Source organism: Heterodontus francisci, chromosome 34 (assembly GCF_036365525.1).
Source record: "Heterodontus francisci isolate sHetFra1 chromosome 34, sHetFra1.hap1, whole genome shotgun sequence".
Taxonomy (NCBI): domain Eukaryota; kingdom Metazoa; phylum Chordata; class Chondrichthyes; order Heterodontiformes; family Heterodontidae; genus Heterodontus; species Heterodontus francisci.
In genome coordinates this window covers 17771620-17784930 of record NC_090404.1, presented here as the reverse complement: position 1 = coordinate 17784930, position 13311 = coordinate 17771620, and the positions used below count along the sequence as shown (strand labels likewise).

The 13311-nt window shown below is 43.9% G+C and overlaps 1 protein-coding gene across 1 annotated transcript; it reads left to right on the top strand.

Annotated features, from left to right (window-relative positions):
• Positions 1 to 262: 262 nt before the first annotated feature.
• On the top strand, positions 263 to 11061 carry LOC137348677 (zinc finger protein 391-like). Its single transcript, XM_068013936.1, has 4 exons — positions 263 to 360; positions 7561 to 7717; positions 8207 to 8348; positions 9704 to 11061. The coding sequence occupies exons 1-4, from the start codon at positions 263 to 265 to the stop codon at positions 10453 to 10455; spliced, it is 1149 nt and encodes a 382-aa protein (XP_067870037.1). The 3' UTR covers positions 10456 to 11061.
• Positions 11062 to 13311: the final 2250 nt, after the last annotated feature.

Sequence of the window (13311 nt, the reverse complement as noted above, 5' to 3'; positions counted from 1 at the left end):
GATTAAGGAGAACATTGCAGTGCTGGAGAGAGAGGATATTCCAGAGGGGTCAAGGACAAAATGTAGTTGGCTAGAGCAAAGGAACAAAAAGGTGCAATTACATTGCTCAGTGTAGTCTGCAGGCCACCAACTGGTGGGAAAAATGTAGAGGAACAAATTCGCAAGAAAATTACAGCAAGGTGCAAGAATTATAGAGTGGTTGTAATGGAGGTCTTCAATTATCCAAATATAGACTGAGATAGCAGTAGTGGAAAGGGCAGAGATGGGACAAGAGTTCCTCGAGTGTATTCAGGAGAATTTTCCACAGCAGCATGTTTCCAGTCCAATGAGAAAGGAGGCACAGCTCGAGCTGATTCTTGGGTATGAGGTGGGCCAAGTGGATCAAGTATCAGTAGGGGAACATTTGGAGGAGAGTGATCATTGTATTGTAAGGTTTAGATTGGCTATGGAGAAGGACACGGGACAAGCCAGAGTAAGAATAATTAACTGGGGGAAAGCTAAATTCAATGGGGTAAGAATGGATCTGACCCAGATAAGTTGTAATGAAGGGTTGGTAGGCAAAACAGTCACTGAACAATGGGCTGCCTTTAAAGAAGAGATAGTTTGGTCACAGTCAAGGTATACTCCCACGAAGGGGAACGGTAGGACAAACAAATCCCGAGCTGCCTAGATGACTAAAGAGATAGAAATTAAGATGAAGAAGAAAAAGTGTGCTAATGATAGATGTCAAGTGGATAATACAACTGAGAATCAGGCTTAAATATAGAAGGTTCAGAGGGGAAGTGAATAAGCAAATAAGAGAAGCAAAGAGAGAACATGAAAAGAGACAGGCAGCTAATATAGAAGGGAATCCAAAAGTCTTCTATAGGCATATTAATTGTAAAAGAGTGGTAAAACAAGGAGTGGGGCCAATTAGGGACTAAAAAGGGGATTTACATATGGAAGCAGGGGCATGGCTGAGGTATGAAATGAATACATTGCATCTGTCATTACCAAGGAAGAAGATACTGCACAGATCATGGTGAAAGAGGTGGTAATTCAGACACTCAATTGATTTAAAATTGTTAAGAAAGAGGTATTGGATAGGCTATCTGTACTTATAGTTGATAAGACACCAGGAGCAGATGAGATGCATCCAAGGATACTGAAGGAAGTTAGAGTGGAAATCGCAGAGGCATTGGCCATAATTTTCCAGTCTTCCTTAGATTCAGGGATGGTGTTAGAGGACTGGAGAATTGCAAATGTTACACCCTTATTCAAAAAAGGATGTAAAGATAAGCCCAGCAATGACAGGCCAGTCAGTTTAACCTCAGTGGTGGGGAAGCTTCTAGAAACAATAATTCAGGACAAAATTAATAGTCACTTGGGCAATTGTGGGTTAATTAGAGAAAGCCAGAATGGATTTGTTAAGGGCAAATCATGTTTAACTAACTTCCTGGAGTTTTTTGATAAGGTAACAGAGAAGGTTGATCAGGGTAATGCCGTCGATGTGGTGTACATGGACTTCCCAAAAACATTTGGTACAGTGCCGTACAACAGACTTGGGAGCACAGTTATAACGCAGAGAATAAAAGGAACAGTAGCAACATGGATACAGAATTGGCTGAGTGACAGGAAACAGAGAGTAGTGGCTAATGGATGTTCTTTGGTCTGGAGGAAGGTTTATAGTGGAGTTCCCCAAGGGTCAGTATTGGGACCCTTGCTCTTCCTGATATCTATTAATGACCTAGATCTTGGTGTACAGGGCACCATTTCAGAATTTGCAGATGTTACAACACTTGGAAGCATTGTGAACTGTGAGGAGTGTAGAACTTCAAAAGGGCAAAGACATGTTGATGGAATGGGTGGACAAGTGGCAGATGAAATTTAATGCAGAGAAGTGCAAAGTGATTCATTTTGGTAGGAAGGTCACAGAGAGACAATATAAAATAAAGGGTACAATTCTAAAGTGGGTACAGGAGCAGAGGGACCTGGGTGTATGTTACAACCCGGTGAGAAAGAAGTCTAGGGTTCCCTTTCAGCTTTCACTTGTGCTGACCGTAACAGGGTTTAATTTTAAATACACTGTGTTTTTAGCTCCCCCTCAGTGAATCCAATTATAAGGTACAGAAACCAGCACAAACAGGCTTTCTTAGGTATTGTCAGGCAAACCCCCCACCTGCCAAGACTGAGGCACATATTATTTCGCCACATGAATATCAAAACTTAAAATTGACTGGAAAGATATTTGCATAGTAACAGACAGTGTTGGAACAAAGGGACCCAGTCTTTGCATCCCCAATACACAGAAGAAGTGGTCAGACCAGTTTTAGTCACATGACTAGCTGGCTGTTGGTTTTTTGAACTTGCCACAGATTTGCAATGAGATAGCACTTTTCTCCTGGACTGAGAAGACCTCTCTCCTGTCTGCTCTCCTCTCGCTCTCACCAGCTTCAGAAACCATTGAAGATACATGAACACCAAGAGAGAAAAGTCTCCTACAGTGAACAAAGTTTAAGAAGAATACTGGGCCCCAGCGAAAGGTAAGAGCTGTCTACAGTCAAGGACTCTACGGCGAGCTGGAAACACAGAAACAGTAACAAGAAACCCCCTTCAGAGACTGCCGCAAACCTCTCCATTTTATTTTTCTCCTACTCTTTTCTGTCCCTATTTGCATGTGTGTATCGTGTGTGCATGCTAATGTGGGTGTGACGTGGGCGTGTCACATACCCATAGGTGTTAACCGTATTACAATTTAAATAAGTTTAATAAATTTCACTTTTCTTCTTTAAACCTAAGAAAAACCTGTTGTGCTCATTTCTTTGCCTTACGATTGGAAAGCTGTGAACAAGGATTCATACGAACATATGAATTAGGAGCAGGAGTAGGCCACTCGACCCTTCGATCCTGCTCCACCATTCAATAAGTTCATGGCTGAACTGATTACTCCACATTTCCACCTACCTCCAATAACCTCTCACCCCCTTCCTTCTCAAGAATCTATCTACCGCCGCCTCAAAAATATTCAAAGACTCTGCTTCCACCCCCTTTTGAGGAAGAGAATTCCAAAGACTCACGACCCTTTGAGAGAAAAAATTTCTCCCCATCTATGTCTTAAATGGGTGACTCATTTTTAAACAGTGATCCCTAGTTCTAGATTCTCCCACAAGAGGAAACATCCTTTTCACATCCACCCTGTCAAGACCCCTCAGAATCTTATATGTTTCAATCAAGTCACCTCTTACTCTTCAAGCCTAGCCTGTCCAATCTTTCCTCATAAGACAGCCCGCCCATTCAGGTATTTGTCTAGTAAACCTTGTCTGTACTGCCTGCAATGCATTTACATCCTTCCTTAAATGAGACCAGTACTGTACACAGTACTCCAGATGTGGTCTCACCAATGCCCTGTATAGCTGAACCATAACCTCCCTACTTTTGTATTCAATCCCCCTTGTGATAAACTATCGCATTCTGTTAGCTTTCCTAATTACTTGCTGTACCCGCATACTAAGCTTTTGCGATTCATGCACTGGGACACCCAGATCCCTCTGCATCTCAGAGCTCCGCAATTTCTCACCATTTAAATAATATGCTTCTTTTTTATTCTTCCTGCCAAAGTGGACAATTTCACACTTTCCCACATTATACTCCATCTGCCAGATTTTTGCCCACTCACTTAACCTATCTATATCCCTTTGTAGCCCTCTTATGTCCTCTTCACAAGTTACTTTCCTCCCTATCTTTGTGTCATCAGCAAATTTAGCAACCATACCTTCGGTCCCTTGATCCAAGTCATTTATATAAATTGTAAAAAGTTGAGGCCCCAGCACTGATCCCTGTGGCACACCACTCGTTACATCTTGCCAACCAGAAAATGACCCATTTCTGCCTCCTCTCTGTTTCCTGTTAGCTAGCCAGTCTTCTATCCATGCCAATATGTTACCCCCAACACCTTGAGCTTTTATTTTCTGCAATAATCTTTGATGTGGCACTTTATCAAATGCCTTCTGGAAATCTAAGGACAATATATCCACCAGTTCTCCTTTATCCACTGTACATGTAACTCCCTCAAAGAACCCCAATAAATTGGTTAAACATGATTTCCCTTTCACAAAACTATGTTGACTCTGTCTGATTACCTTCAATTTTTCTAAATGCTCTGCTATAACATCTTTAATAATAGCTTTGAACATTTTCCCTAAGACAGATGTTAAGCTAACTTGACTATAGTTTCCTGCTTTCTTTCTCCCTCCCTTTTTGAATAAAGGAGTTACATTCACTATTTTCCAATCTAACGCAACCTTCCCCAAATCTAGGGAATTTTGGAAATATAAAACTAATGCAATAACTAACTCACTAGCTACTTCTTTTAGCACACTAGGATGAAGTCCATTAGGACCCGGGGACTTGTCAGCATACAGCTCCAACAATTTGTTCAGTATCACTTCCCTGGTGATTGTAATTTTCTTGAGTTCCTCCCTCCCATTTCCTGATTTACCGCTAATACTGGGATATTACTTATATCCTCTACAGTGAAGACTGATGCAAAATACCTGTTCAATTCATCTGACATCTCATTATTATCCATTATTAATTCCCCAGACTCACTTTCTACAGGACCAACACTCACTTTGTTAACTCTTTTCTTTGTTAAATATCTATAGGAACTCTTACTATCTGTCTTTATATTTCTAGCTATCTTTCTCTTGTACTCTAATTTTACCTTCCTTGTCACTCTTTTAGTCATTCTTTGCTGTTTTTTATATTCTGTCTAATCTTCTGACCTGCCTCCCATCTTTGCGCAATTATAGGCTTTTTCTTTAAGTTTGATACTATCGTTAACTGTTTTAGTTAACCATGGATGACGGGTCCCTCCTTTGGAATTTTTCTTTCTCGTTGAAATGTATCTATTCTGTGTATTCTGAAATATCCCCTTAAATATCTGCCACTGCATCTCTATTGACCTGTCCCTTAACCTAATTTGCCAGTTCACTTCAGCGAGCTCTGCTTTCGTGCCCTCATAATTGCCCTTATTTAAGTTTAAAATACTAGTCTTGGACCCACTCTTCTCTCCCTCAAACTGATTGTAAAATTCAATCATATTATGATCATTGCTACCTAGGGGTGCCTTAACTATGAGATCATTAATTAATCCTATCTCGTTGCACAATACCAGGTCTAGTATAACCTGCTCTCTGGTTGGCTCCAGAACGTATTGTTCCAAGAAATTATCCCGAGAACATTCTATATACTCCTCATCTAGGCTACCTCTACCCATCTGATTTTTCCAGTCTGTATGTAGGTTAAAATCCCCCATAATTATTGCTGTGCCTTTCTGACAAGCTGCCATTATTTCTTCATTATACCCCATCCCACAGTGTGGTTAATGTTAGGCTTGTACATAACTCCCACAAGTGACTTCCTGCCTTTATGATTTCTCATCGCTGCCCAAACTGCTTCTACATCCTGGTCTCCTGAACTTAGGTTATCCCTCTCTATTGCTCTAATACCATCATTAATTAACAAAGCTACCCCACCCCCCCCACCTTTTCCTACTTCCTAAATGCCATGTACCCTTCAATATTCAGGTCCCAATCCATGTTGTGCTGCATCCATGTCTCTGTAATGGCTATCAGGTTGAACATAAGAACATAAGAACTAGGAGCAGGAGTAGGTAATTCAGCCCCTCGAGCCTTGCTCCGCCATTCAATACGATCATGGTTGAACTCATCTCGGCTTCAACTCCACTTTCCTGCCCATTCTCCATAACCCTCCAACCCAGTACTAATTAAAAATCTGTCTATCTCCTCTTTAAAATTACTCATTGTCCCGGCATCCACCGCACTCTGGGGTAGTGAATTCCACAGACTTACGACCCTTTGAGAGAAGTAATTTCTCCTCATCTCTGTTTTAAATCTGCTACCCCTTATCCTAAAACTATCACCTCTCATTCTAGATTGCCCCACCAGAGGAAACATCCTCTCCATGTCATCTTTGTCAATCCCCTTAATCATCTTATATACCTTAATTAGATCTCCTCTCATTCTTCTAAACTCCAGAGAGTCGAGGCTCAATCTCTCTTCATAAGACAAACCGCCCCATCTCTGGAATCAATCTCGTGAACCTCCTCTGAAGTACCTCCAATGCAACTGCATCCCCCCTCAAGTAAGGGGACCAAAACTGTACGCAATACTCCAAGTGCGGTCTCACTAATGCCTTGTACAGTTGCAGCAATACTTCCCTACTTTTATACTCTATTCCTTTAGCAATGAATGCCAAAATTCCATTTGCCTTCCTTATTACCTACTGCACCTGCATACAAGTTTTCTGCGATTCGTGCACGAGGACACGGAGATCCCTCTGCACCAAAGGACTCTGAAGTTTCTCTCCATTTAGATAATAATTTGCCTTTCTAATCTTCTGACCAAAATGGATAACCTCACACTTATCCACGTTAAACTCCATCTGCCAAATTTAGACCCCATTCACCTAACCTATCCATATCCATTTGTAAATTTCTTATTTCTTTATTGCAACTTACTATCCCACCTATTTTAGTGTCATCTGCAAAGTTGGCTATAGTACTTTCTATCCCTGCATCCAAGTCATTAATATCAATTGTAAATAGTTGGTGCCTGAGGACCGAACCCTGCGGCACCCCACAAGTTACATCTTGCCAACCAGAAAAGGACCCATTTATCCCAACTCTCTGTTTTCTGTTGGTTACTTATTTATTTCTATTTGCGCTCTCAGTTCATCTGTTTTGTTTCAAATGCTATGTGCATTCAAATACAGAGCCTTAGTTTTGCCCTTTTATTAGTTTGTAACCTATAACCTTATCTGTTGATTTACTCTTAGATTTGTACGCTCTGCCCCTTCCTGTCATGGTCTGTTTATCATTTCCCATTTTCTCTCTTGCCTTGTTTACTATTCCTTGATTTACCATATCTTCCCAAAAATTGTTCCTTATTCAGTTTAAAACCCTCTCTACTTCCCTAATTATGCAATCGCTAGAACACCGGCCCCTGCATGGTTCAGGTGTAGACGGTCGCAATGGTACAGCCACCACTTTCCCGAGTACTGGTGCCAGTGCTCCACGAACTGGAACCCACTTCTAACGCACCAGTCTTTGAGCCACGCATTAATTTCTCTAATCTTATTTGCCCTATGCCAATTTGCACAAAGGGCATTGCACAATTCACAAAGGGGGAGCTCAAAACACAGTGTGTTTAAAACTAAAACCCTGTTACAATAAGACCAGATGAAAACAGTAACATACCCCTCGATACCTTTCTCACCTGGTTGTAGCAGTTTTTAGAAGAAAATTTGAAATTTATTCAACTTGAACTCTAATTCGGTTAATGCCTACGGATACATGATGCGCCCACACTAACATGCATACGCGATACACACATGCAAATAGAGACAGAAAAGAGCAGAAGAAAAAAAAGGGGAAAAGTTTGAGGCAATATCAGAAGAGTTTTTGTTACGGTTCTTTGAGCTCACTGTAGAGTCCTTGATTGTAGGTAGATCTTGCTTTTTGTTGGTGCCCAGTATTCTTCTTATACCTTGTTCGCGTAGGAAACTGTTCTCCCTTGAGGTCCATGTGGCTTCCGTGGATTCAGAGGCTTATGAGAAAGAGTTTGGAGCTGGCAGGAGAGATCTTCTCAGTTCAGGAGCAAACAGACTCTCTGCCCAAACTTTTTGGACAAATTCAAAAACTCAGGTTGCCCAGCAGGTTAGTCATGTGACTAGCTGGTTTGACCATGTCCGTTTGTGTATTTGGCCTTCTTCGCAGTCAATCTGGAATGTGAGCTTCGCCACCTTCAACGTCTGTGATCAAAAGTCCATTGTAGGTTGAATGTGTCAGGGAATGGCTGCTTTGTCCTTCCAAGCACTGTCTGTTAATATGCAAATGTATTTCCAGGCAAGATCTGGCAATTTTCTTTAAAGCAAGTCCTTTCTTCACTTCAACAACAGTTTGAAATTTAATGTCCGTGTGGCAAAATTAATATGCCTCATGCTCGGCAGGTGGGGGCCTGCATGAAAGTGTATGTGTGCATAAATTATTGAAGGTTGAGAGAGCAGTTAATAGAGCACACAGCACCATAGGCTTCATTAATAGGGGCATAGAGTACAAAAGCCAGGAAGTTATGTTAAACTTGTTTTGAACACTGGTTCAATCTCAACTGGAATATTGTGTCTCGTTCTGGGCACCACACTTTAGGAAAGATATGAAGGCATTAGAGAGAATGCAGAAAAGATTCACCAGAATAGTTCCAAGGATGTGGAACTGCAGTTACGTGGATATATTGGAGAAGTGAAGACTGTTCTCCTTGGAGAAAAGGTTGCGAGGAGATTTGATCGAGGTATTCAAAATCATGACGGGCCTGGATAGAATAGATAGGGAAAAACTGTTCCCATTGGTGGAAGAATCGAGAAAAAGAGGGCACAGATTGAAAATTTGGTAAAAGCAAAAGTGCCATGAGGAAAAACTTTTTCACGCAGAGGGTGGTTAAGGTCTGGAATGCACTGCCTGAGAGTGTGGTGGAGGCAGGTTCAATCGAAGCATCCAAGAGGGAACTGGATTGTTATCTGGAAAGGAAAAATATGCAGGGCTACAGAGAAAAAGGTGGAGGAGTGGCACTAGGTAAACTTCTCTTTCAGAGAGCCAGTACGGTCACATCGGGCCGAATGACCTCTTTCTGTTCTGCAATTCTGTGAAATGGCGGTGTGACTACCCAGAATCCCCAGCGTGGCGGAGAGTCCCCTATCAATGACGAGTGCAGCCCAGTGCGCCGGCGCAGGATCAGGGTGCTTTCTGAGCATGCGCGTCATGGCGACGGAGTGAGGTCGGACGGATAGTTCGGGAAGCTGAAGGACCCTCTGGGCAGAGGGGAGCAATGGAGACCCTGGGTGGACTCGGTAGTTTATAAGCTTGTGAGTAGGTCTGTGGCTCCGAATAAGAGCCTGCAGGCCCCGTGTTTACCCCGCGGTGACAGGCCCGAGGACAGCGGGGGCTGTGACCGCCATGTTAGACAGGGCGGAGTCAGGGCGCATGCGTGACCAGCTTGGTGACGTCAGAGGGAGGGCGGGGTTTCAGGGTCCCAGTGACCGGGAGAGAAAATCATTGACTCATTGATTCGATTCTCACTCTGCACACAGGGGCTGGAGAGCTGAACCCAGCCAGAATAGAGGGAGGGAGAAAACTGGCAGTGGAGGAAAGAAATGGTGCCATGGGTTTGGATTTCAGCACAGGGAGGAGGAGGAGTGTGTGGGACGGGGATTTACAGCTTTGGGGGAACAAGAGAGGAAAAAAATGTTCCATAGAAATTAGAATTGTCTGTTCTGAATTTCTATCCTGGACTGAGTGATGATTTTTATAAACTCATTTTACAGGGTATTGGAGGGTTTGCAGATGGGAATCTCAAACCAAACATCATGTCAAGATCTGACAGAGTCACTCGATTCATCAGGAGCTGAATATCATCAGCCTTTGAATGTGGAAGGAGAAATGTTTGTCAGTTCTGTCTGTGAGAAAGGATTTCAAACATCAGTGTGACAGGAAAAGCACCGAGACACACACACACCCGAGTGAGAGTGTTCTAGTGCACTGACTGTGGAAAGAGCTTTAACCAGTTACACAGCCTGAAAAAACATCACACCATTCACAGCGGGGAGGAACCAGACACGTGTTGTGTGTGTGGACGAGGCTTCAACTGATTGTCCAACCTGGAGAGACACAAGGACACCCGGATCACGGAGAAACCGTGTAAATGTGGGGACTGTGGGAAGGGATTCAATTACCCTTCCCAGCTGGAAATTCATCAGCGCGTTCACACCGGGGAGAAGCCATTCGCCTGCTCCCTGTGTGGGAAGGAGTTCGCTCGGGCATCCAGCCTCCAGAAACACCGGCACGTTCACACTGACGAGAAACCGTTCAGTTGCTCGCTCTGCGGCAAGAGATTCGGTCAGTCGTCCCACCTCATCCAGCACCAGCACGTCCACACTGGGGAGAGGCCATTCACTTGCTCCGTGTGTGGGAAGGGATTCAGCTACTCATCCAACCTGCTGTTGCACCAGCGTATGCACACCGGGGAGAAGCCGTTCACCTGCTCCCTGTGCGGGAGGGGATTCAGCCAGTCCTCCAACCTACTCACTCACCAGCGTGTTCACACTGACGAGCGGCCTTTCAAATGCCCCAGTTGCGGGAGCAGCTTTAAAAGCTCTGAGGAGCTGCTTAAACACCAGCGCATTCACACTGACGAGCGACCGTTCGGGTGCTCTCACTGTGGGAAGAAATTCAGATGGTCGTTCAACCTCACTGCACACCGACGCACTCACACCCGGGAGAGGCTGTTTGCTTGCTCCGTGTGTGGGAAAGGATTCACTCGGTCATCCAGCCTGCTGAAACACCAACTGGTTCACTCTGACAACCAACCTCTTAAAAGCTCTTGCCAGGATATGTACCTATAGATTATGTCAGGCAAATCCCACCTGCCAAGACTGAGGCACACATTATTTCACCACATGAACATTAAAACGTAAAGTTGCAAGCCCCTGACTGGAAGTTCATTTGCATAGTACCAGACAATGTTGAAACAATGGGGACCCAGCAGTTGCTTCCCCAATGCCCAGAAGTGGTCAAACCAGTTTTAGTCACATGACTAGCTGGCTGGAGTTTTTTTGGATTTGAGCTCTCCTGGAACTGAAGCAAGAATTACAGCCTCTCCAGTCTGCCTGCTCATCTCTTAGGGAACTGAAACCATTGAAGACACGTAAACTCAGAGAGAGAAAAAGTTTCCAACATGAACAAACTTTAAGACGCATACTGGGCCCCAACGAAACGCAAGACCATATCTTCCATCAAGGACTACAGCAAGCTCGAGAAACAGTAACAAGATATTGCCTCAAACCGTTCTACTTATCTTTTTCTCTGCTCTTTTCTGTCCCTGTTTTGCATGTTTATATCACATGTGCATGCTAGCGTGAGCACGTCGTGTGTCCGTAGGCATGAACCGTATTAGAGTTTAAGTTTTAAGGTTTTAATAAATCTCATCTTTCTGCTTTAAACCAAAGAAAGCCTGTTGTGCTCAGTTCTTTGTCTTATAATTGGAAACTGTGAACAAGGATTCACACAAAGGGGAGCTCAAAACACAGTGTGTTTAACATTAAACCCTGTTAATATAAGACCAGGTAACGACAATAAAAGACCCCTAGACACATTTCTCACCTGGTTGTAACAGAAATTGGGTGCTAGCATCCGGATTGTTACCCACAGACAAACGAGTGAAAATAGAAATATAATGTCATTCAGCATCTCAGTGGGAAGCCAAGTTGTTCCCAATCAAAAAAGAGCAAATCAATACAGGTTTTCTTGTGGTTGTGTGTGATTGCGCAGTGGTTAGCACTGCAGCCTCACAGCTCCAGCGACCTGGGTTCAAGACTTTCTTTGGAAAGTTAGGAGACCCAGGGAATGAATTAAATGGATTTTCCCGAGGTGAGGCTCAGCGAGCCGACCCAGTATTGTGAGAGTTAGCACAGGCTGCCCAGTCTGAAAGTGAAGCAGAGGGAGTCCCTGATTGCTACTATTTAAAGAATGAGGTACTGATAAGGAAATGGAGTTCTCCTCACAGACCTGAGAACAAAGAGTGGACAGTAGTTCACCAGTTAGTGGTGCTAGAGGTACCAGGGAGAAATATTAAGAAGGGCCCACGAGACTACAGTGGCTGTACATGCCAGTACGAAAGACCAAACCCCGCATAAGATCGCAGTTTGACTGGCTATTACTCCACAAGGTTGTGGTGGAGTACTGCAGGAGTTGCCACGTGTGCCAGGTTGAGGGGAAACCCCAACCTACAGTGAAACCTGCACCCCTAAGTCCTATACCGGTGTTAGGAGGACCCTCCGGCTGAGGGCTGGGGAACTGTAAGGGACCCCCCGCCAAGAACAAAAGGGGACAGGCAGGCACACAGCTGGCAAAAGTTTCGAAAGAGAAGGGGAGGAAGTGACCCAGAGGACAGGTTAAAGGAAGTCCGGGAAGAATCCCGGATGAAAACCCCTACCGCCCAGTCAACCACCCAGAAAAGTGTGAAAAGTTAGACCCCACATCCTCCTATGTAAATGCAGACTCTAGAAGCACCCCACCAGAGTTGCTAACAGCATTTACAGGAACCTGCAGAGACAAAGAGAGACCTCTAGGGGGGCAGAAAAACCGTGAGGGTGATGCCTCACCTAGTCGAACTGTCACTGGAGAGTACAGTTAAGTCTGCACCAATATCTGCAGGTGGGAGTGTCCCAGAGAACAAAGGGAACAGAGACTCCTCCCCCACAGTCAGAGGAAAAGGGAACCACCCATCCCCTGAAGTCAAAAGTCTTTGCATGATTCATGGAGTTCAGGATAGACACCCCCCACTAACTCTCCTGAGGAAAAAAAGGGGAGAAATTAAAGCAGCCCTGACACCCAGAACAAACCATGTTTAATGAGCTTCAGGATTGGTGAATGAATGGAAATGAATGAGAGAAATGCATAGTGTCTTTCCCTATCTTACATTTCTCTCAAACTCTGTAATGAACTGCGCCATTTTCTTCAAATTGCATTTTATTCCCCTGGGTGCGGAGGCAAACCCCACCTGCCAAGACTGAGGCACGCATGATTTCGCCACATGAACATTAAAACTTAAAATTGCAAGCCCTTACTGGCAGGACATTTGCATAATACCAGACAATGTTGAAACAATGGGGACCCAGCAGTTGCTTCCCCAATACACAGAAGTGGTCAAACCAGTTTTAGTCACATGACTAGCTGGCTGGAGTTTTTTTGGATTTGAACTCCCAACAAAGGGATCGGAGACAAAGCCATGTGCTCATGGAATTAAGACCTCTCCTGGAACTGAAGCAAGAATTACAGCCTCTCCTGTCTGCCTGCTCATCTCTCAGGGAACTGAAACCATTGAAGACACGTAAACTCAGAGACAGAAAAGGTTTCCTACGGTGAACAAGGTTTAAGACAAATACTGGGCCCCAACGAAACGCGAGACCATATCTTCAATCAAGGGCTACAGCAAGCTCGAGAAACAGTAACAAGATATTGCCTCAAACTGTTCTACTTATCTTTTCCTCTGCTCTTTTCTGCCCCCGTTTTGCATGTTTATATCACATGTGCGTGCTAGCATGAGTGGATCGTGTAGGCGTGAACCGTATTAGAGTTTAAGTTTTAAGGTTTTAATAAATTTTTACTTTCTGCTTTAAACCAATGAAAGTCTGTTTGTGTTCAGTTCTTTGCCTTATAATTGGAAACTGTGAATAAGGATTCACACAGAGGGGAGCTCA